The following is a 24,709-nucleotide window of genomic DNA, read 5'->3' on the forward strand; positions in this document are numbered from 1 at the left end:
CAGCTTCCCACACAAATCCAGAAGTGACATTTATACCACTGCGGTATTACAATGTACAAGAGGATCTGTGAGACTGACGGTCAGGTCCATCACAAAATTTAGCTCTGGGTTCACTGTGAGGGAGCTGCTTTCACAGAGGCTGTTTTTATATTTACACATGGTTTATTCTTGCCATTAAAAAAATATATACAAACAACAAGCTCATAATATCTACATATGGAGCTTACTAATAATCACATAGAATTTAAGATAATATAGTCCAACTAGTAATAATAAACATTTTTATAGAGCACAATTCATACTAGCTCAAACTAATTTTCTTGCACCTTGCAAAAAAAAAAAATTTTTTTGAAAAACATTTACAAATATGTCTTGTTTCCTTCATTTTGCATTTTACAAAACCAAGCCTTTTTGAAAAGCATTTAAAAATGTTTTCTTTTGTTTTGCACCTCACAAAACACTTTTCTCAAAAAATGTTTACAAATATGTTTGTATAAACAATGCATATATTTGTAAATGAAAATATGAACTACTGGACAAAACATAAAACATGGTAGCGAGTTCCAAAATTTTATAATGAATGTTCTAGCAGACTAACTGATGAATTAAATCATATGGAACACAGGGAAAATGTACAAGAATATTAGTAGTTTGCCTGTTTTCAAACTTGTCTTTTGGCGCTAGTTTATAGAAAGAGTAAAAAAAGGGTTTATTTACTGGATTGAATTGTTGGGCCATACAAAAGAACCATCAATCACTTTAGCAAGTTAATCATGATGCTGAGTGACAACTAAAAATTCATTAATAGAAATTTAATTTGAAAGTTTTAGCACTAGAGATGTAGAACTAAATCCTTGACAAAAGTTGAAATGCAATGGTAAAAATACTTATCCAAAACAAGTCTTTCTGAGTTTCATTGTGTTATTGAGACATTCACGTCACCTTGACAACAGACAAAGAGTCATAGAGTCATAGAGTCATAAAGATTCACTTAACAACTAAGTGTCTTTGTATTCCTAAAACAAATAACAATGGTGTTTGAAATGACACTGTATTTCCATACACTGTTGTCTGGACAGTGACAACACACACACACACACACACACACACACAAAACATCATAATCTGACATCCTCAATGGTGCACTATTAAAACATACTGCTCATGTAACCTTGCCCCAAAAACAGTATTTATTATTACGCTGTATAATATTGAATCAACAATTGTGAATTTTGGAGCAATTTGTATCCTTAGGTCAAAGTAACAGATCAATCAATCAATCCATCAATCCATCAATCCATCTATCTATCCATCTAACTACTGTTAAATCAGACTCAGGCCTCCAACAGATGTGGCCCAAAATGTTTTGATTTCTTTTGTTTTGCACCATACCAAACAAAAAAGTGTTTTTTAATATTCAAAAATATTTTGTTTTCTTTTGTCTTGTTCAAACCTTCTGAGGAAAAAAAAAAACATTACCTTAAATAGTAGCTCGAGTCTGACCCTAGCTCGAAATGATGTGATCCACTTGCTGAAAACGGTTTGCTGAAAGTAAACCCCTAGTTTTGTTGCCATTAAGGAGATTTATTCTTTACAAACAATGCAAGAAAAAAGAAACTTTCCCTCAGGCCTCATAGACCATCCTGTTGAGGGAGACCCCAAACAATGGCTACAGTTTTAGCACTCCATTGAGATTCAGACACTTTGAGGATCTAGAGCTGAGCTTGGATGGCCTTTTCTGTATGTTTGCCAGCTGAATATACTCCAAACAAATGAAAATAAATGCCCAATAAAACTGAGTCTCATTTTTCCTTTTTCCTCTCCAGACTTTTCAACTCTTGAGACAAATTATTAGGAAACAAAAAGACGGGTAAGACTGCAAGAAAGGTTTTTGCTACAGATTTTTATGGTCAGTGGAAAACTGAAAAATGTACCCAGAGGAGCAGTTTTGTATTTCAAACTGTCATTGATTAATGCCAAACACAATTAAAACACCTAGAACACTGAGAACTGAGTATGTCAGCTTTACATTTAAAAAGGCTAAGCCATATTCTGGTACTCATCAGTGAAATTCATGAGTATTACTTCTGAAGTATTTTCCAGACTGTGTTCCCAGGGAATTAAGTCAGTATAAGGTACATTAAAAGTGGTCAGTGTGGAAGAACTTCAAATGGTTTGAGTTCAAAGCCTCAGTTGGCAGGTGCGAGCTTGGCGGTCTTTTAATTACGCAATGTAACAGGACTGCAGGGAGAGATGTGGCACGTAGAAGTGAGAGGGCGAGACGTGTGGAAGGCTGACACCCAACACATTGCGATATTGGGGCTGCACTGAAAAATGAAAAACAAATTAGTTCCATTTGAAGGTACAGGAAGTGAAATTTCCTGTAAAACATTAAGGGACCCCGTTTTGGTATGAGCTCTTTTTACGAGTCCATGGACTAGGCCTATGCTATGCAAGTAAAAGCAGTATACTGTAGTTCCTAACCGAAAAGTTTCACCAAAAATTCAAAGTTTGTTATTTACCCAACATCATGTCCTTTTTAATTGAAAAAAGTATTTAGACGTTGAAGAATGTATGAAGAATAGGGCTGGGCGATAAACAATATCATATCGAGATCGCAACAAAATTTGCGTCGATAATGATAAGCTCTGGACATTTTTACTCAATACGGATTAATCTAACAGCCTATCGCACAGCAGAAATAAACGCGACAACAGCTGGTCAGTGCATGTCGCTAATAAGTGATCTCTGCGTGAATGAACGGTGTGGTTTCACCTGATACACAAACTCACACACGTGACGCTCACAGTGTTTTCAGCATCTGCTGTCTCAATATATGAGGACGTGAACACATGAACTTCATCTCCAGAGCTGCTTCGAGAGTCACTTCACAAGCTTTTCACTGAAACTAAAACTGAAAAGATCTTCACCACAAACTGTCAAAATAAAAGTTCGGTTTAAAAGAAATTATAACAAATGTATCATTACTGTGTAGCCTATACTAAAATATACTTCTCTAAGTAATAATAATACTTTTATTATTTCTAAGGAATATCATACAACCAAGATGCTTTAAATTTATACCGTTTTGTTGTGTAAAAAGAAAAATGCAATGTTTTGTTGTAAATTGTTATTTTTCATTTGTTTACATTTTAAAAGCTTGATTAAATCGTTAAAGATTATATAAATTTATATTAAATCATAAAATACAGAATTAAAAAAAAAAAAAAAAATTAGGGAAAAATAAAATGGATTTCATGAGGCCCTCTACTCTGTACTGTTTAATTGTAGTTTTACATGTTTACATTTATTCTCAAGGTCTAACATGGATGTGGAAAGCATTTCCTTCCCCATTAATGGTAAATAAATATAGATATATGATATGGAAAAAATAGTATGATAATACTTCGCCCAGCCCTAATGAAGAATGTTGCTCTCTTAAATGTAAAGAAAGTGGATGGGCTTCAAATGAAAGAATACCAAGAATACAACTTGCGCTCTATATTCCAAGTCTTCCTAAGTCATATATGATAGTTTTGTGTGAGGAACAGCCTGAAATTCATTATTCACTGGAAATCTTGCTTAACAGCATTGCTATTTTAGTATTATTTGTATACTATTGTAGAATTAATTACTATTTGAAATTAGCTTTTATTTTTATATTTTCAGTTTAGTAGTTTACTTTGTTTTAGTAATGTTGTTATGTGCCTTTGTAATTTCTTATTAAATTTTTTAAATATTTTATATTTCTTTCAGTTTTAGTTTTAGTAACTTTAGTTTCAGCTAGTTTTTCACCAAATATTTATATATGAATGCATTTCAGCCTCATTTTAATTAACGAACATGATTTGTAAGTTTTAGTTTTAACAATAACAACATTGCTTGACAGTCTTGGTCATTAACTTTGTATGTGGAGCAGCGTGAACATCCTGCTAAACATTTACTTTTGCGTTCCAATGAACAAAGAACGTGACATAGTTTTGGAACAACATGACGGTGTGTATTGAGTAAACCATGAAAGACTTTTCATGCTCCTATTGAAAAAAAAAAAAAGGAAAGTCACTGTAATATTTTAACAAAGTAGCAACAAAGCAATTTAGAGGCATCAAGAGGGTGAGGAGAGAGTCAAATGTTTCTGGGTTGGTGATTAAGCATTGAAGGACTGAAGATTCACATACTTTTGCCCATCCCAGAGACAGAAATAAGCTTGCCACTCCTGTCATCTCCACCTCATTCATTCATGGTTTCCTCTTTGTTTGGAGCATCCTCCCCCTCCTTCACAAACACTATAAATATGAAGGGCTGAACTGAGTGTTGCTTTATTTGGTTCAAACTGATGTGCAGTTACGGTATGTAGGATAATTGTTGGCAATCTGAGTTAAGTTTGAAATGCTTCCCCTCACCTCACACCGCTGGAGAAACGCCAAAGCCATTATTGGATCTAACCAACAGTTTCATTCAGTATACAAACAAGAAAGTTCACCCAAAAATTAAATGGTCATACCCTTGTGTTATTCCCAATGCTGAAGTTTTTATTTCTTCCATGGAACAGGAAAGCAGAAGTTTATCAAAATGTCCTACAGTGAAAGTGAAAGGGGACCAGGAACTGTACAGCTTCAAAGAGGACAAATAATATGCATTACGGGAGTAGTTTATATGACTTGTACACTATATTCCACATCTTCTGAAGTTTCACTTTCAATTAAGGGAAAAGAGCAGCTTGGAAAATGTTATAAAGAAAAAAAAAATCCACAGGGGGAAAAAAAGAAAAGCATAGAGGGACAGTAAATGATGACACATTTGTAATTTGAGTGAACTTTCCCTTTAACATCAGTTTACAGTGGCTCAGCCATTTTCAATCTTAAAAAAAATTCCACCTTCAGGTTGTGGTGCACGTTTTTTTGCTGTGAATTTTTTACTGGTTTCTATAGTAAACTTAAGAATAACTTTTAAATTGTTAGTAATATTTCAAGATGAACATTTACTGGACTGAAACTTTTTATATGATTATCCATAAATTATTTTTCTAAAAAAAAAAAAAAAAAAAAAATGTTAAAATGTGATATGATCAGGCTAATAAAGATCTCACTGATTTTTACAAGCCATCAGAATTTCATCTTACTTTTTGGATATTTAAACATCAGCAACTGCACCAAATTGCATATTTTTCTACTTTAAATTATGAATAGCTTGTAACTTGGGAAGCTAAAGTTTCAAAGTAGCTTTCCCAACATTGGCGATGTTGGTCCAAGAAACTGAAATTCTGTGAACATTTAGCTCATACGTTTACAGCAAATCTGAATTGCACTGCTTGCAGTGTCAAGGACACACAAGTTGGTGGATTTCCAATGACACGGGGCTTGAAAAAAAAAAAAAAACCCTGGCGAAAAACCCATTTGTTTTTGGCTACACTACAGCCTGTGAAGGAGTAGCCTGTTTGCTTAGGGTCGGCTTTGACCTTCACCCTGACATTGGTTCACCACATTTCATTATCAAACACACCCTATGTTTTTATTGACCGCTTGTATTCTAACCCATTTGCAGGCATTTCAACAAATATATTAAGGTTTCAACACCTAACTTGATCCATTCTGGCTTCATTTCAACATTTGAAACCCAGTTCATACAGGCTGAACCCACAACGATCATGTTCGGTTTCTACTCTGAAGATGAAAATGAGATGTTCTGACTTTCTTTGTGGGTTTTCTGGAGTACCTTCATAAGTGTTGCGAAAATACAAGCCTGTCGCCCCTTAAGTGAGAGTTTTGAGGGCGGTCTGTCTGCCGGCAGCACTCCCTGAGCTGTAGTTTGGCAAGGCCGCCTGACTCATTTGGAAGCTATGTGCTGAGCGTACAACCTCGCAGGAGAGTCTGGAATCCTACTTCATGAAGAAACACCCGCCCTCCTCCTCTCTTCTTTCACCATACACCAAAGTCTATCTGTCCCAGCCCTCTACCTCCCCATGCTAATGCTAGTGTGTAATTTACACTCTTGGAAACCATGGAAATTTATAATATTGCGTGAGAAACAGGTTAGCTGGTACGCTAGTAGCGTTTAGCAAATGTGTTTTGCTTTAAGAATAGTTTCTGTGATTAGTCGAACAGCATCATTATGTTAATAGCCTCATGATGTGACCAATTTCTGAACAATTTTGTTGATGTTGCAATTGCTATCTTACGCAGACGGTTCAGAACAAGTTTAACCAAGACCTAAAATGTAAAGAATGATGGTTCCTAACCTGCACTTTTCCTTGTCATCCTCCCATATTTCGCCAGTAGTTTTAGGGAATGAATCCAAATTGTGTGGCAATATGTCTTCATAGGTTATTGTGCAATGCTATGATGCTAAAAACCTTAACTGTTCCTCACTGGTGGAATGATCTTCCCAACCTTATACCCGAACAGCTGACTTTTTCCCCCTTTTTTTTCTTTGCAATTTACTATTTAACTGTCACACATAGTCTATATCTCCATCTCTGTCCTAGTTTACACTTTGAAGATATGTTGTATCGCGAAACTCATGTTTCATGACTCATGACTTTGCATGAATTGCTCATTGTAGCATTGCTCATTTGTAGGTCACTTTGGATAAAAGGATCTGCATACAAGTCCTGTAAGCAATATAACAATTATCCATGTGTTGTTCAAAAAATAACAATACAACAAAATGTAAAAAGGTGTCTGCTAAAACAGCGTAACAGAGGCCAGCTAGTAAAAGTTGTGCAAGTAAACCTCACTCCCCTGGCCTCAAGAGGCGCACTAGCGACTGAAGCTAGAGGCTGTGGTCTTTAGCGTCCTTGTTAGCATGTCTGTCTCCCAAGTCAGAAACGCTGGTTTGAATCCCGCTCGGAGTAGTGCGAATAGAATCAGAGGGGTTATATTAGCCACAATGTGCTAGGCAGGGCCAATAGCCTTGGACCTTGAGCATCAAGGTCAAAATCAAGCTGACTTCCATTGTCGGGCCAGTAGCCCCGCAGTGCTTACCTAAAAATCTGACCTTAACATGGTTTGAGCAATACTTTCTTTCTCAGTATACTGTTATCCTTTCAGTCAGAGCAACAGAGGTAGCTCACTGACAGAAAACAGGAGTTATGAGTTATATGAGTTAACCGGACTCATATAATATATATATTATATATATATATATATATATATATATATATATATATATATATAGTTTATGACATATGTGGATGCATTGCAGAATGCACTGCAGTCCGGTATCAACAAAGGCACAGGGTAGAGACGGATAAATATAATATAACATATGATCATATACAATTTGTTTAATTTCTTCAAGCCCCGATGAAGGCCCGATCAAGCCCCGGAAGTGACAGTGGAAAAGCGGCTATTGGTGCGGTGACCCGGATGGGAGTGAGGTTTAGAAGGGTGAGTGTAACGGAGGCCAGCTAGTAAGAGCTATTCAGGTAAACCTCACTCCCTTGACCTCAAGAGGCATGCTAGAGGCTGCGGTCTTTAGCATCGTGTTAGCGCACCCCCCTCCCATACCGGAAATGCTGGTTCGAATCCCTCTCGGAGCGGTGCGAGTAGAACTGGAGGGATTACATTGGTGCCGTGACCTGGATAGGAGTGAGGTTTAGAGGGGTGAGTGTAACAGTGCTGTGTGGGTAAACTTCACTCCCTTGACCTTAAAAAGGCGCCCACCTCCCATGCCTGAAACACTCGGAGCGGTGCAAATAGAACAGGAGGGATTACAAATGCACAATATAATGTTAGTTAAGAAATAAAGAGCTTTAATAAATACACTGACTTTAGGTCAAACCACACCAGAGGTACCTGGAAAGAAGCCCTAGAAAGTCCTTCAGTATGGAGCCAAATGCTCTGCTTTTTATAGACACAGATAGGCTTCTCACCAATTTCACTAGCACTGAAGTAAAATGCTGATCTTGTGGCTTTGACTTGCTGTATCAAAACAGAAGAACAGAGGCAGAATATCAGATGTCCACTGTTTTTTTCTGTCGGTACACACTAACTAATAATGAAAAATATTGTAAAGAATACCAGCATACAGTCAGCAGTAAAATACGCACCATTAGCCTGTGAGCGAACCAAAAGCCAGACTGCATTTGTGTGGAGGGAAAGTTTACTTAGACAGAAGAAAAAGAGAAGCAGAGGGTGGTGGGCTGGATTGAATGTCAAAAACAGGGCTGGGAAAAGGATATTAATGCCCAGAAACACTTACAGTAGCTGAAGTCAACTGGATTCTGGGACTTTCTGTTGTTACTACAGCAATCCGAGAGGCTGATATTTATTTGAAAATGACTGAATAATTCCACCTGTGCTGAAGTAAAACTTTCTTTACTTTCGTTACCTCAAGGCCAAGTGTCTCAAATTCATAGGACTTTGACCTCTCTTTTATGTCATGGTAGATCAATCAGAAACCCAATTACCCATACACAATGCAATGGGTTTCTTAGTTGTGCCCTTCTTTCCACACAGTATGATTTTTTTTTAGCAGAACGCTGTCCTAATTGAGAAACGATATATTTAAATATCTGCAACAAGTTGGAAATTCTTCAATATGGTTTGTAATAATGACAGAATGTTCATATTAGGTAAACTATTATGTTAAATATGAAAAATATTTTTGGACTTAACTTAATTTGACCTTTTTATGACATGGCAAGATTAGTTTAGGTTGTAAAATGTTGTGGGGCAACCTTCTAAAAAATAAGTAATGATAATGATGAATTAATAATTCATGTTATTTGTAAAAAAAAAAATAAAAATACTTACTACCTTGAAAAATATATATTTAAAAATACATTCACATGTATTCAAGATTCATGGAAAATGTTTACCTTTTATTTGATGGTTACAACACAATGTTATTTTTGTATTATTTACAAATATTTATAAATTTTTTAATTAGCTTTTTTATATTTTCAGTTTTCATTTGAATTTTAGTTTAAGTTTTATTAATTTTCTTATGTGTTTTTGTCATTTTAATTAGTTTTATTTAATGTCTATTTAGTAGAACGGCACGATTCTGGATAAATTGAGATTGAGATAACGAATCTGAGTAGACAACTATAAATAACATGCAAAAGAGGTTCTGACAAAATGTTAATTGCTGCAGTCTATTTTAAAAATATTTAATTAATTGGAATTAATTCTTTTTAAAAAACCTGTTTGTTTGAATGAATGATTCACTGACTCATTCATAAATACTTCACTTGTTTCATTACTGAATGAATCAGATTTTTGAACGAATCTCTTGAATTAATGATTCAATGACAAATAAATTAACAAACACCCACTTGTCGCCACCGACTGGTGTAACGATGTAATGATACAATCTTTATTAGAAGCGTCCAGTTATTTTCAAAAGGGGATTTATCGCTACCGTAGACATCAGTGTTTATATCTGAACTATAAACTTTTATCCCAGTACTTCTGTGATGATATAATTATTGTAACAGAAATAATGATACAGTGTTTTTGAAAAGACTGTGTTTATGAAGCTGTTTCATACATAAACATGACAACTCTCTCTGGCGGCAGCGCCAACGCAGATTCAAATCACTGTGATCATACTTGTCAAAGGCTTAATAGACATAGCTGAATCGTTATCATTTAGGAATAAGATCGTGTAGGTGTTTGAATCAATATCGCAGTCTTTTAAATATTAATCGTGCAGGGGTGCATTTCCTAAAAGCAACTATGGTCGTAAGTTCAGTCATCACCAATAAAGTTCAATGGAATTTACGACCATAGTTAGCTAATGAGGTTAGCTAGTTCTTCAATTAATTTTTAAATGTTTTTATTTTCAAAGAAAAATTGTTATTCTACTATAAGAACACTGCACCACATTACATTTTTTTAGAGTGATTACATTTAAACATTAGCTGAAAATGGCATTTCAAAATCACATGATACCCACATGAATAAAAGAGTAGATTACTAAGAATGTGGCACATCCAGTTTAAACTATATTTTAAGAAGAATTTCCCTTTTCTCTTATTTGTCATTGACCCTCCTATAGAAGAAATACAAGGTAAGAAACATGAAATTGTCCTATATATCACCATGTGATGACCCTTATAGACTAGACAATATTGTCCTTACCTGTCTACAAAATGGACAGATCATTTCAAAACGAGATGGAGACACTTGCACCATGATAAAGGTGAAGGATCATGCCTAGGGCACATTCTAGCCCTCATGAAATCCAATGCTGGAGGCTGGAGAACACAGACACAATGAAGGACTTCAAAGGGCAGGTGCAGAAACTTCATCTCCACAACGTCATGGTAGAGTTACCTCATGCAGTTAAGAAAAACAGACTCAAGCACAATGTTTCCAAAGGAATTAATGGTCAAGATGATTCACACTCACTTTAGCACTGAAGCAAGTCGAATCCTTTCATACATTTCACTGTTAGGATGTTTATGGTCATTGAGTTTGTCTCATGATTGGTCTGCAAGCAAACCCCTAAAATAAAGCCAAAAATGCAAGAAGAGGAACATTTCTGTGGCACTACAGGCTGCCAAACACTGTGGGAAATACTGACAGGCTTGGATCACATTTCCATAAACAAACACTCAACTTCCTGAATGTGCAAAATCCAGGAAAAGAAGCAAGGACGGATGCAACTCAGCCTGTGAACACACCTCCCAATACATATTTAAATATGAAAATATGAAAAGGCAGGCACCTCACCATGACACAAACACACTTAATGTTGAGCATGGCCACTGTCATCGAAAGCACCTGTTTTTTTTGGTTTTTTTGTTCGTTTTGCAATAAGATAACACACATGAAATATTGGCAAAAGTCAAAAACTAGTCCAGGTCAGTCATAAATATATATTGCAGTATACTGCAGTTGAGTGCAAAGCCAAGGCAGTTTTGCAAGGTTGTGAGGAAAATAACACTGATTAAAAATATCAAAAACAGTAAAACAAAAAACTTATTTAAACTCTAACTGACTATCTGAATGTAGTTGTTATGACCTAGAATGTGAAAAGCTATACTTGATCTCTCTCACACACACACACACACACACACACACACACACAAACATAAACATATGTTTTACATATTTTACATATTGTTGTCACAAAGCACAAACTGAGAAAAAGCCTTTTGGTCCCTTATAAAATACATTTCCTCTAAAACCATTTTGTTAATTAATGAACTTCAGAATATGACAGTGAACGATGAAACATTGAACTCACTTACCTACAACAACACACAGCACGTCAACTAGGACGAAGAGTTTCTTTTTCCTCATGTCCGTCATAATTTCTTTAGCTCGGATGCAACTTTAAAACTAGTACTTTAAAAGTCACTTCATTTATGTGATAATGTCAAAGATAATCCAATTGGAAGAAGAAAAACAAACCGAACGCGACCAGTATTGCGAGTTCTTCCGGCTCTGCTGTCTACCTGCGCTGTTCGTACTTTACTTCAGCTCATAGGTGACGGTGAAATACTCGCGTCCTTTACGACTTTATATATCTACAACTTCAAAGGCTGACGGAAGTGCCGCGTTGGTGCACATATTGCTTTTGTAAAAAAAAAAAAGACTTGTGTTCAACCCTGCAGCTGATTCGTGAGGACGCATCCACTCCTTTCCCAAAAGAACGCCACTGTGTTCCCACTCGCGCTCGCGCTGTGTCCACACCTTGAGCTGACAGTGTGGGGCGCGCCTGCGCAAACGCGCTCCGCATGGATAAATCTCTGCACTTTGAGCTGAAGCACAAAGCAAAGGAACATGACACACACATACTTTTATGGCATATCATTCCATAAATATGAACCTGGCCAATTATTTCTACTACATTTATCTCTCAAACTCATCGTTACATCTGTTGCTGGCCATGTTGTGATTTACAAGTAGGCCTATCTATCTATGTATCTATGTATCTATCTATCTATCTATCTGTCTCACGAGCGTCGGATTTGGTGTAGGCTAGTCATGGGATGGTTTGCTATCGGCTGTTTTTAAATTCTTTGGGAATATTTTTAGTTGACTGCCTGAACACACCTCTGAGAATATGATTATATGACAACAAATAATGTGATTTTACCATTTTAAGTTAAGGGAACACCTAACTTTTTTTTAAACACGTGAACATCGCACATCCCTTATGGCCTAAACCCAGCTAACAATTTTTGGTCACGAACGTTATGGAAACGTTGCTTCATGGTTATAAAAAATATTAAAATTATATTAAATAAAAGACACTACGTTAATATTTGGTTCCATTGGGTATAGCAAACATTTTAATAGTTTAATTCCCGAATGCTTCATAGATGGTGACGTTCAAGCGAGGCTTTCAAAATGTAGGCTAGTTTTAAAAAACTATCGCTGATGATTAATACTGATTTATTGTACTGAGATGTGACGTCAACGATATCAGGATATATTGGCAATTACTATTCATTAGTAATACAAAGTTTTTTAAAGATCAAGCCTAGAATGTAGGGTGTAAGCCGAATTCTTGTGTCTCAGTTCAGCTTTCTATATTTCATTTCATTTGTATGTTAATCTGCCCTCTAGTGGACACTAACAGGCCACACATTAAAACTATAGCAGCAGTTAAACAACTTTATTAAGCAGTCTACACATGAATGAAAACAGAGCACAGGAAAATATTTATGCTTCAGAGATATGACGAGCAGTCAGCTGGGCTGTCAATGGTCATTATGACTTGATGGAAAAGAGACAACAAAACAAAATATATAGGTAGTGTGGGACTAGTTGTCACGAGGGGTGTATCTCAGTAACTAAAAAACAGAGTTTGTTTTCCATTTTTTATTATTATTTACAAAATATAATAACAGGGACAATAAATCAACAGGAGGAGTAATACATAAATTGCTTTTTTAAAAAAAAAAAAGTAAAAGTAAAATAAGTCAAGGTGGTGTTTGTCTCCCTTTCTTATCTTCTGAACCTTGTGTAAACTAAACAAAACTTAAAGCCAATTAGAAAACATTTTTGAATCTGAGTGTATAAAGGGAAGTGAATGATGATACATGATGCTTTTAAATTCTAAATAGTTCTAACAGAACTATTCTAACAGAAGTCCAGTCACAATTGAGGTACTAAACTAGATTCGACAGTGCCGGTTTCTCTGGATAGCGAAGGATTCTGGGTAGTATGGAGGGCTGACAGGTTGTGGCTTCATGCAAAGACAACTGGCTGCAAAACCTGAGAAACTTAATAGAGTGAATCCGTCACTTACATCAGGATTTGTTGGCGAAGCATGGAGCGTATTCATAAACCATTCAAAAAACCCTCTTCAACACTTAGTACTGAAGTACCGACGGACCAGACCGAGAGGGAAACGATCGAAGCCCCTGAGGAACTTGTGTTTTTTTATTGCACAAAGAAGAACCTACAACGGGAAAGCCAGAATCTCATAAAGGGTATCGCAACAAATGAAAGGACGAAACAACTGCATTAGTAGTTCATTCTTGATGATATCTTCTTTACAAGTAAAACATTTTATGCTTTAACAAAAAGAAATAAGCGATTTAAAAATTGAGCGCTTATAAGAACTACATGCAATGAAGGGCTTACCAAACAGTTGCTATAAAATGAGACCATCAAACTTTTCTTACAATTAGGAAGCTTACAATTAGGTAGTTAAAAACACTTTCATTGCATGTAGTAGTCTGACAGAGACAACCAGCTCCCTAAAACACCTGGTTACTAGTTTAGTAGAAGTCGCATGGTTTAAACGAGGAATTCTTGAACACATTCCTTAAAGGGATCGTTCAGGCAAAAATAAAAATTCTGTCCTCATTTATTCACCCTCATGTCCTTCCAAACCTGTATGACTTACTTTTACTGTGTTCTGCAGAAGAAAGTAAGTCAATGTGGAATATTTTGGGGGAAAAGTAGGAGAAAAGGGAAAGAAGTTTCTGAAAATAAAATAAAAGTAATGTACTTTTGGATTACTTTTATGCTATCTTGATGTATTTTTTTGGAGCTGGACCCCATTTACTTTCACTGTATGGACAAAAACTTAAAAAAAAAAAAAAAAAAAAAAAAAAAAAAAATCAAACAGGTTTGGAATGACATGAGGGTGAGTAACGGTGGCATAATTTTCATTTTTGGTTGAATTATCCCTTTATTTCAGACTTTTCTGGAGTAGCCTGAAGACAACTGCAAACTCCAGGTGAATGACAGTCGTCACATTTGCTTAGATCTGGAATGTTTCCCTTCGCTGAACAGGTGAATTGCTGTGTTGGATGGGTGTGGAGCAGATGGAGGAAGGTGGGCACAAGAGGCTACTGAGTACCCCAAAATCTGGGACGGATGGGACAGGCGAGGGAGGCAAAGAAAAGTCAATTTGAAGCCTCCGTGAGGCAACACACTCTGAGCAGGCAGGTGCAGGATCTTTAGGGAAAGACCCCAGTTGTAGCTGGTTAAGACCTGCTCCCAGGAGCCCTGAGTCTGGCTGGGAAGAAGGGACGGAGTGGCTAAGAGGGAGCGAGGACAAGTAAAGCTGGGTGGACGGGGAGGCTAAGTCTGGCGTCTGGAGCGCTTGTGGGAGAGGCAAAAATTGTCTGAACAGCTGCTCCCCCTGTGGGCTAGAACAAGAACCTGCACATAGTTCCAGCTCCCCAATGTTTTGCTCAGAACCTGAAAAAACAAGAAACAGGCATATCAAGAAAAAGCAGTCGAGCGTTTGGGGGAAAACAGAAAAGGGGGTGGAGGGGGAAGAGTAGATGTATGATGAGTTTCTGTTTTACAATTTAAAACACATGCACAAAGAAAACTTTTCCAAGGAGTTCCACTCTGTTTATTCTTGTAGTGTTTGGGTCATTCCTGTTATGCAGTACCAGATTTAACAAATATGCTTTGGTCACATTCAGACATTTAAACTTTATTAATTATAGCTTCATTATTTTCACAATGGTATGTGAATATAACAGGGTGGAAATAAAGAAATTGACAGGATGGAACTGAATAGGATGTAAACAAAAAACTTGTTAGGGACTTTATGGGAGTTTATGACAATCTTTTGAAATTTTGATATAACAGTGTTGTTGTTGTTATAAACTAAAACTATTAAAAATAATTTTTATTTAATTGAATAAAGCTGAAATAAAATTAGAAAATTAGAATGCTGACTAACTGAAATAAGTTAAAGTACTAAAGTTACTAAAACTAGTTGGTGCAGGACACTATAGATCATTTATGTAAGTGAGGATAGCAAAATAAAGTAAACTGTGACATATTATACCCAAACATTCTTCATACAGTGGACTACCAGTAAAATTGATAAAAATTTGGAACCAAAAATTGTTCAGACACTTTGACCTGACCATGTTTTGCTTAAGTGTTATCTGACATAATTAAGATTAATTTTTTTGACACAGTTTAACACAGTCATATTTTATTACCATTTTTTTAAACTATAGTGAATAAACTTTATTAATGAATGAAATGTTCAAGGTGTCTGAATGTTTGGTTTGACTGTATATTATATAATTATATAGTACAGCAGCCAGAAAAGAACATAGCAGAAATAACTAATTTGATTTCCATTTTTTAAAAAGTGAGTTTAATATTTTATTCACTATATGAAGACATATGATGTGAGCATGAAAGTGTACTGCATAACAGGAATGATCCATTTCCTGGGACATCTATACTTCTGTTTTTACCTGTGTCTGACAGTTTTAGGTTGTCAGTGAGCAGCAAGCTCAGGGCTTTAATAGGAAGCGCGGTGTGCGTTTCCGTCGTGGACGACCCTGAAACTGAGCTGCACAATTCAGGCTCTCCTCTGGATTGTATGACCAAATGAAAGGTGACGGAACATAAAAGAACACAAACACAATAGGAAAAATGCTGGCAGACGGAAAACAACAATGAAACAAATCATAACTTATTGACCATCTTGACCAAAACCAAGAAAATATGCATTTATGCTGGACATAAACAAATGAATATAAATGAAGAAGCTTGTCAAAAATTAAGAAATTGGCTGCAATGGAAGGTTCCATGAACTCATATGGATGTGGAAAAGTAAGTATAACATCCAAGAACTGATAAAGCATACCTTGTTTATCCAGCTCCATGACAGCAGGTGGCGATGGAGGCTGGAGTTGAATGGAAGACCGACTTGGCAAACCTTGATTGGTACCTTCCACATCGCCAGAATCCCCATCCGGCTCAGCATCCTCTCTAAGAGACACAAAAATCATTTAAATCATCAGATAATTATTAAAAATTTGTACTATATTTTGCCTTCGGTGTGTAAAATTTTTCGTTTCATTTTTCTTAAAAAATATAAGCCTCCACTTTTTATATAATTAATTCAGCTTAAATTGCTTTTAATCTTCATTATTACATTATTACTTCATTATTACTTTTTAAATTTTTCCATTTACAGTTATGTATTTAGCAGATGCCTTTAGTTTCTTGTGTGAGAGTCCTTACTCAAAAAGAAAGAAACAAACAAACAAAACACACACACACACACTCACGTGTTCCCAGATGGTAGATTGCACTTTTTCCGACCCAGCTTGGTGGCCTGCTGTGTGAAATACTCATGCCGCTCTGATTTCTTCCACATGTAGTAGTACTCTACACACTCACCCACCGAGCGCGTGCGGACCTGGGTGAGGGCAAATAAGAGAGACCGACACATTAAGGCACTCTCATTTCTCTAAAATAGGTGGAAACATCAGCAGCAATCCCTACTGGGAAATAATATATGTTATGAGACAAATTTGGTACTCACCTTGTTGCCCTGTATGAGGTGGAAGTTCTTCCCATAGGCACGGTAACCATGCTCAAAGTTACGGCACTCCTCCTCACTCCAGGCACAAAGCTCTTCTGGAACATTTTTCAAATTGAGATTAACCAGCTATACATATCAGGATGCATTTATTATAGAAAGAAAGGAAAAGAAAAAGAGGCAAGGCAGGAAAATTACAGAGGTCTTACCACTGAAAACCTTGACATTAAAGCGATATCTTCTTAGTGCCTCTTCTGCATTAAAGTTACATTTTACTAGTTCATAAAGAGCCTACAAAAGAGATGGAATGAAAGAATAAGTGCAACCACTGAAAGATCAAAACAACACCCACCCACCAGACAATAAAAACATACAATGAGATACAAAAGAATCAGACCACTAGTGAAAATGCATCTGTGTAATTTCAGAATGTCTTAGTATTTGGTATGTTGCCGCTTTGGTTTAATGACAGCAGCACCAGAGTTGCATGAACTCCACAAAACCTGATGATCATGTTTTCAAACATGGTTTAGAGTAAAACCGTTATTAAAAAAAATAATAATAATAATTAGTTAATTAGTGACCTAAAAAGAAAATCTTTAAGAAAGTACTGGGTAAGAAAACTTGATTCATACAAAGATCTACTGATCTACTGATACTGATACTTTTAACTATGGGGTCCCACTGGGCTCTATTCTTGGACCATTATAATTTCATATTTATATATTATATATAATTTTATATATATAATAATTTATTAGTATGGTGTAGGGCTTCCTTTTGTGGCCAATACAGCATCAATTCATCTTGGGAATGATAGTGGCCAGAGGGATTTTAAACCATTCCTTTTCCAGAACAGTGGCCAGGTACAGCATATGATGCTGGTGAAATAAAAGCGTTTCCTGACTGGCTCCTCCAAAACACCCCAAAGTGGCTAAATAATATTCAGATCTGTTGACTGTACAGGCCATGGGAGATGTTCAACTTCACTTTCATGTACATCAAACCATTCTGTCATAAGTCTTGCTGTGGGTATTGGTGCATTACCATGCTGATACACGGCACCCCCTTCAAAGTACGATGTTTGAACCTTTGGGTGCACGTTCCTCCAGAATGGTTTGGTAGTCCTTGGCAGTGACATGCCCACTAAGCACAGTAGGGAATGCCATGATATTGCAGCCCAAACTATCACTGATCCACCCCTGTTCTTCCCCCGTGAGGGAAAGACAGTGAAGGTCGACTCAGACAACAATACATGTTTCACATTGTCCACAGCCCAAGATTTGCACTGTTGGAACCGACATTTGGCATTGGCATGAGTGACCAAATGTTTGGTTATAGCAGTCCGACCATGAATACTGACTCTGTGGTGCTCCCGACGAACAGTTTTGGTGGAAATAGGGCCGAGGTGTGCATTTAATTCTGCAGTGAGCTGGGCAGCTGTGGTTTTATGTTTTTTGGATACATTCCGGGTTAGTACCCAGACATCCCTTTCAGACAGCTTCCTCTTGCATCAACAGTTACTCCTGTTGGATGTGGTTCATCCTACGTGGTGGTATTTCGACATTACCCTGGATACCATAGCTCTCGATACACCACAAAGACTTGCTGTCCTGGTCACAGATGAGCCAGCGAGACAAGCACCAACAATTGGTCTTCTTTTGAACCTCGGTATGTCTCCCATTATGTTGTGTGGATTGCAATATTTTATGTACAACTCTGTACAACTCTGCTCTGCTAATTCAACCTTCTTACTGATGGAATGTAAAATCAGTGAAGATTGGCCACCAGGCAGCGCACATATAGGCATGAATCCTCCAACACTTTATTGGCCAGTTAGACATACACTCACAAACTTCCCTAAGCACTTCCCCCAGGGGAATCCCCACCGCCATTTTGATGAGCGTTCAACTTCGTCAAGTGGACGAGGGAAGTTTAATTGGACAGACCCTCAACCCCTCGATTTTGACGGAGGGAGTGAGTCTACTCGATATGAACACTTCAGGCAGATCTATAGACCATAATGCAACATGATTGTGACGTCACAGCAGGTCGCGCCTAATTTACCCCCACCCCACACAACTCTAGTGTATGAAATTAGTTATTTCGACATTGAACTGAATTTAATACTTGTAGCTACTTTAAGTTGACTGTTTTTTTACAGTTATATTTTATTGTAATTTATTGTGTATTTTTAATATTTTATATAAATATATGAATATATTAATATTTAATGTGTTTATATTAAATTTTTTAACAGACCAAGCATACATACAGGCCTATAGAATGGTGTGTAAAAAATTAAAGAAAAAAAAAAAAAACAGGAAAAAATAATCAATCAGCTCCTTTTCAGATTCCAAGTGATCAAGGGCTTAGGGCAGGGGTGTCCAATCCTGCTCCTGGAGGGCCACTGTCCTGCAGAGTTTAGCTCCAACCCCAATTAAACACCTGAACCAGCTAATCAAGGTTTTTAGACATACAGGAAACTTCCAGGCAGATGTGTTTTGGTAAGTTGGAGCTAAACTCTGCAGGACAGTGGCAGGACTGAGTTTGGACACCCCTGGCTTAGGGTGTTCTATTTAAACACGTTGCAAGGGTTCCGCCAGTAGTGGGCACTCGTGCAACGTAAGCACATGACGTACATCCGAGTGAACGAGAAGGAGGGAAGGGCATAAAAAAAATTGTCAAACACATCATGCACATTTGTCATAAAAATTAATTAAACAAAATTCAATAAATTAGTCTAGCAAGCAGTGTTGTTATTGTTAACTAAAGCTTAAAATATTAAAAACAATTTTGTAAATGAAATAAAGCTGAAATAAAACAAACTAGATTTTTTAAATGAATGGCAAATAACTGAAATATATGTTGAAGTACTACCATTACTAAATCTGAAATTACTAACATTACTGAAACATATTAATAAATACTGTAAAAATATCAAAATTCAAAATAATACTAGTACATAAATAAAACTAAAATAAAACTGTTAGCATGCTCCACTGCCCAAATCAGACACTTCCAAACTGCATGAAACAAGTGTTACATCTGAGTGATTCAACCCAACCTGCTCATTGTCTTTGACTATATCTCCTGTGGTCAGAGTGTTTGTAGGTCCATTGTCACTCCCTTTTCTCTGGACTTCAAGCAAAAACTTCTCTACTGCCAGACTGGACAACACATCTGGGGTCCACAACAACTGGTCCTCATTTTCATAGGCTGGGGATAACAGTAACAAAACAGGCGTGGGTCCCAGTGGACTCGGCAGGTCGGTTATGCAAAATAGACCACTGAAACCACAACCCTTCAGCCAAGAGAAGACACTCACCTCTTTCATAAAAAGTGTGTGTACAGAGAGCAGGAATTATAGCCTGATACTGGGGGCCCACCATGATGTCCTGATGACCAAAATATGGCACAAAAGCATTACTACAATTGTTTTTCCCCATTAAGATTAAGACACTTTTAAATAGTTATAAAATATTATAAATTCTATTTTATAGATACAACTGTTCAAACACTTATTCTCACCATTAGTGCATTTATTTGATCACAAACACAATAAAACAGTAATATTGTGATATAATAATACAAAATTAATTAATTAACATAAAATAACTGTTTTCTATTTTAATACATTTTAAAATGTAATTTATTCCTGTGATGGCAACGCTGACATGATCTTTCGGAAATCGTTCTAATATGCTGATTTGCTACTTTGCAAAAGAAATTCACTTTGATAAAATGAATATTAATTTCTTTTAAAAATAACCCCTAATAGTCATGTTTTCTAACATGAAATTTTTAAGTATTGTGTCAGAAAACTTGACATTTTTATTCATTTTGCACAGAATGGCCTACTGATACTTTTAAGTATGGTGTCCCACTGGGCTCTATTTTTGGACCATTATAATGTCATTATACATAATTGTTAACTAATACTAAAACTAGTAAAATCATTTTTGGTCAAATAACATAAAATATAAAAAATAGTAAACTATACCATGAATCATTTTTTACCTTTCGGCCATCACTGGAGGGGATAGAGGTGCTTTCTGAGTCGTCTTCAGAGCAGCTGACTGAAGTGTCTTTGTCATCACCTAGCAAGATTAAAGGGTTAGTTCACCCAAAAATTAAATTTCTGTCATTAATTACTCACCCTCATGTCATCCCAAACCCGTAAAACCTTTGTTCATCTTCAGAACACAAATTAACATATTTTTGATGAAATCCAAGGGTTTCTGAACCACACATAGGCAGCAACATCATTCGACTTTTGAGGTCCAGAAAGGTAGTAAAGACATCATTAAAATAGTCCACGTGACTACAGTGGTTCAACCTTAATGTTATGAAGTGATGAGAATACTTAATGTTATGAGGTGATGAGAAAACAAAAATAATGACTTTTTTCAACAGTTTTTTCTCTTCCCTGACAGTTTTGCGCCTGCGTCGTGCTGCTCATGTGAACAGCGTAGGCCAATACTGAGTAGGCGTTTGACCGTAAATACAGAAGCACTGCGTTCACTACGTCAACAGCGTAGGAGACTGACAGGGAAAAGAAAAAATTGTTGAATAAAGTCGTTATTTATGTTTTGTTTTTGTGCACAAAAAGTATTCTTGTCGCTTTATAACATTAAGTTTGAGCCACTGTAGTCACGTTGACTATTTTAACAATGTCTTTACTTTTTTTCTGGACCTTGAATGTGGTAATTACAATGCTTTCTATGGGGGATAAAAAAAAAACCTCTCGGATTTCATCAAAAATATCTTAATTTGTGTTCCGAAGATGAACAAAGGCCTTACGGGTTTGGGACGACATGAGGGTGAGTACTTAATGACAGAAATTTCATTTTTGGGTGAACTAACCCTTTAAGAACAGGTTCGGAGAACATTTTTGACAGAAGATGTTCTATATTTCATAGAAAATTACCACACACTAAATGTCTTATTCTGGTGTCACCAAGATTTGTCACAGAAAAACATGATTAAGTTCCAAATGTATGTACAGTGTGGACAAATCGGATTTAACAAAATATTAAAGAAAGAAAAATAAGGCAACTAGCACTTACATTGCTTATAAGAATTTTCACTTAGGAGTCGGCAGTACAGTAAAATAAGAAGCATTGTAATGTGATGTGCTACCTCTCAGGTGGCATTGTAAGAGGTCAGATGCATGGGACGTGATGGAGAGTGTGAGGTCATCAACAGAGGAATGGTTGTCCACATCCTCCCCTCCTGAGAGCAGATCTTTACCTATCTGAACCTAAAAAATGACTGACTTAATTTCCAATCATAAATCATAATTTGTTACTTTCCAATTTTCCTAATGAAGCTCAGAGTATTTCAAGAATCTACTGATGAGGACGAGCACAAAATAAGAACATTTTCCATGAATAAGGTGCAGCAAGGGCATACATAGATTTGGTTTGAACATGGGGGAGGGAATACTTTTCAAAATATTTTTGTGGTAGCTTACTTATAACCCACACAAAGTTGATTGCTGCAATTAATATAATTCTTTGTTTGCATAGGATACACAGGTATGAAGCACTTTATGTCATTTAAGCATCTGGAACCTTTTCAGTTTGACAGAATTTTCTACTTCAAAATGCTAACTTCATTAGAAAAAAACACATTTTACACATAGAGAAAACCAGTGATAGTGACCTTGTCCAGTGTCATTTCAGGCAGACTAGCTGCCAGCTCATTTGGCTCCTGTTGTTGTTCCAGGACCGGATCAGGCATGTTGTACCCATAAAGTGCCAGAAGTTGCTCGAGGGGCATTTCACCACCCTGTGGAAAGGTAAACGAAACAATCCTTTTTTTAATAGGAAGCTAATCCAATCTATCAATGCATAGCAAGAGGTTGTTTCACTCACTGAATGGGTCTTGGTTGCCATCTTTACCGCCTGTCTCCGCAGGGCCACCAGGCTCCTGTCCTGCTCCTCTAGGAACGTGGATGCCCGGGGAAGGGCCTCCAGTGGCCCCGCATAGCCCTGGTGGAAAATGTCTACACGACTGTGCCGTTGGTCCTTGGAGCCCATTCGCACAGCTAAAGCACAATGAGAGCAGATAATTCTCAAAATATATAGGCCTATTTAATGTCAATTAATTCAATTATAGGTCAATTACATTGGTAAATGTTGGTTAAATTTAAATTAATTGTAAAAATTATTAATAAAAACGTTTTGAGAAAAGATGTTGCATTATTTGTAGACGGATGCCACTTTTTTTTTAATATTTTGATTCTCAAGCATTGACTTTCAGGCATTTTTAAAAGTTTTCATATATATACGAAGATAATTTGGAAAAATGAAATACCCGTACGTCAACCAATAGTTACAACATCTCTTAACTTTCAACTTTCTTTTGAACATCTGAAATGAAACACTTTTAGTAAAATGTATGACAGGTCATGCAACTCAAACAATATCCTTACAAAATTTTACAACAAAACCCATAATTTTTAAATTATTGTTATTTACTCTAAAATACTTTTAGACTATTTCAAGAAATATTTTACATGGTGAACATAGTGAATTATGTTAAAAACTGTGTTATGAAGCAATTTCTAGAATTTATTAGAATATTTCCAATACTAATTGTACTAGGCCTTTTAGAATATATAAGCCCCTACAAAAATGTTCCATGGTAAACACAGTTTACACCAAAATAGCAGTTATTGTTTCCACCGTACAAATGTGATAAGAAATTAATCAAAATTGCAATTTTATCATCACTAAAAATGAAGGTTCCAAAAGAGTTTTTTTTTACAGTGATGCTATAGAAGAACCATTTTTTCTTAGAGTGAAGAACATTTAAATAATCTAAAGAACCTTTTTTCTACTATAAAGAACCTTTTGTGCAATGGAAATGTTCTGTGGATGTTAAAAGTTCTTCATGGAACCATCAATGCCAATAAAGAACCGTTTGTTTTTAAGAGACATGTTCTAGTAACATAAATACTCTCTTTCCCTCATATAGCCTAACAAGTCTCCCAAAAATGACATTATACCACAACATTGAACATAATTCTCTATGTTTACCTCATAGACACTTCTAGACTTAGTCTAAAACTCAAAGTAAATTGTTTTTAAGCATCACAAACATGTTTAAAGTGTATTTTCCTAATTTTTTTCATAACCGTTAAACGCATCTGTATGTGACCTCTTTCTTGCAGCGGTTAGTCACTCAGGCGCTTTCCTGTAAGTCAGTGCTGAACATTTGCACTGTGACTCCGAACCGGTGCGAAAAGGAAACAGTTTTAGGGAAGTCGAGGAGGCAGTGACAGTATCTGAAGTTTTGAAAGTTTAGACCTGCCATCCGTCCTGCTCCGAGCGCACCTGGGACACACTTCAGCACCAGCGCTCACGCAGCTCTCCAGTTGTTTCGTACGGCGCTCGATCTGGCGAATTAAACGCTCGTGAACGCGTACAGACAGAGAGATAGATAGAGTGGCGAAACGCTGAGGAGTGCTCCCATTTTAACTTCTTCCTTATTAGTGACTGTCTATCTTTGCCGTTTTCTGAGTCGGTCGATCAGACGGCCGGGGTCTTAAGCTGTCCGTTAATGCGCGGCTGGCGGTTAAAGAGTATCGGAGCGGTTGAAACATTTAATCCTTGTGTTGTTCTTCCCCCAAGCCCCGCAGCTCACTTACCTCCGCCATTCCGATTCTGCGCAAGCGGTGGAATGCCCGGATGTTGTGTAGAACTCCTATTGAACTTAACATACACTGATGATAGTCACCAAGCTCTGTCATATTAATCATACGGTTCTCATATGCAGTGTATATATTTGTGTTGAATGGAAATGGATCCCAACGGTAACATATGTGAGCAAAATATACTTTAGAGTTTGAAGGGTTTAAAATAGGCGGTTTTCAAAGTTATCAACTATGAATGAAATTGCAACGGTCTTGACTCAAAGTAAGACTTTTTACATGGCTAGTGTAGTCACATAACCAGATGTTTAATTTTAGTTTGTGCCT

General features: G+C 36.6%; 2 protein-coding genes across 6 annotated transcripts in view; both read right to left on the reverse strand.

Annotated features, from left to right (window-relative positions):
* Positions 1-11,718, reverse strand: part of plpp2b (phospholipid phosphatase 2b) — a 21,865-nt gene extending 10,147 nt beyond the window's left edge. Inside the window, 1 exon segment of the mRNA XM_051910616.1 lies at positions 11,204-11,718. Within this exon segment, the coding sequence (XP_051766576.1) occupies positions 11,204-11,264 (61 nt within the window). The 5' untranslated portion in view covers positions 11,265-11,718.
* A 1,143-nt stretch (positions 11,719-12,861) lies between these two features.
* On the reverse strand, positions 12,862-24,481 carry mier2 (mesoderm induction early response 1, family member 2). Of its 5 annotated transcripts, none has more exons than XM_051910499.1 (13): positions 24,380-24,481; positions 22,602-22,774; positions 22,390-22,515; positions 21,865-21,985; positions 20,743-20,822; positions 20,051-20,120; positions 19,790-19,941; positions 16,932-17,013; positions 16,726-16,820; positions 16,469-16,599; positions 16,042-16,166; positions 15,647-15,765; positions 12,862-14,618 (listed from the first exon to the last, which is right to left on the reverse strand). In XM_051910499.1, exons 2-12 carry the CDS (start codon positions 22,764-22,766, stop codon positions 15,686-15,688), a joined length of 1,227 nt encoding a protein of 408 aa, XP_051766459.1. In that variant the 5' UTR covers positions 22,767-22,774; positions 24,380-24,481; the 3' UTR covers positions 12,862-14,618; positions 15,647-15,685. The 5 variants fall into 5 exon arrangements, with proteins under 5 accessions (XP_051766459.1, XP_051766458.1, XP_051766457.1 ...); XM_051910498.1 differs by lacking the exon at positions 24,380-24,481 and adding an exon at positions 24,039-24,361 and having other exon boundaries at positions 21,865-21,979; XM_051910497.1 differs by lacking the exon at positions 24,380-24,481 and adding an exon at positions 24,039-24,360 and having other exon boundaries at positions 16,726-16,817.
* Between the last annotated feature and the right edge of the window lie 228 nt (positions 24,482-24,709).

This window comes from Ctenopharyngodon idella, chromosome 10, assembly GCF_019924925.1.
Source record: "Ctenopharyngodon idella isolate HZGC_01 chromosome 10, HZGC01, whole genome shotgun sequence".
In the NCBI taxonomy this organism is placed as follows: domain Eukaryota; kingdom Metazoa; phylum Chordata; class Actinopteri; order Cypriniformes; family Xenocyprididae; genus Ctenopharyngodon; species Ctenopharyngodon idella.

Excerpts from the sequence above, each read along its gene's own strand:
- mier2 (XM_051910496.1), bottom strand. Across the intron at positions 16,600-16,725 it reads ACCTCATACAGGGCAACAAG|GTCCGCACGCGCTCGGTGGG; the intron begins GTGAGTACCAAA and ends GCCCTCACCCAG. Across the intron at positions 15,766-16,041 it reads CATGGAGCTGGATAAACAAG|AGGAGAGCCTGAATTGTGCA; the intron begins GTATGCTTTATC and ends CATACAATCCAG.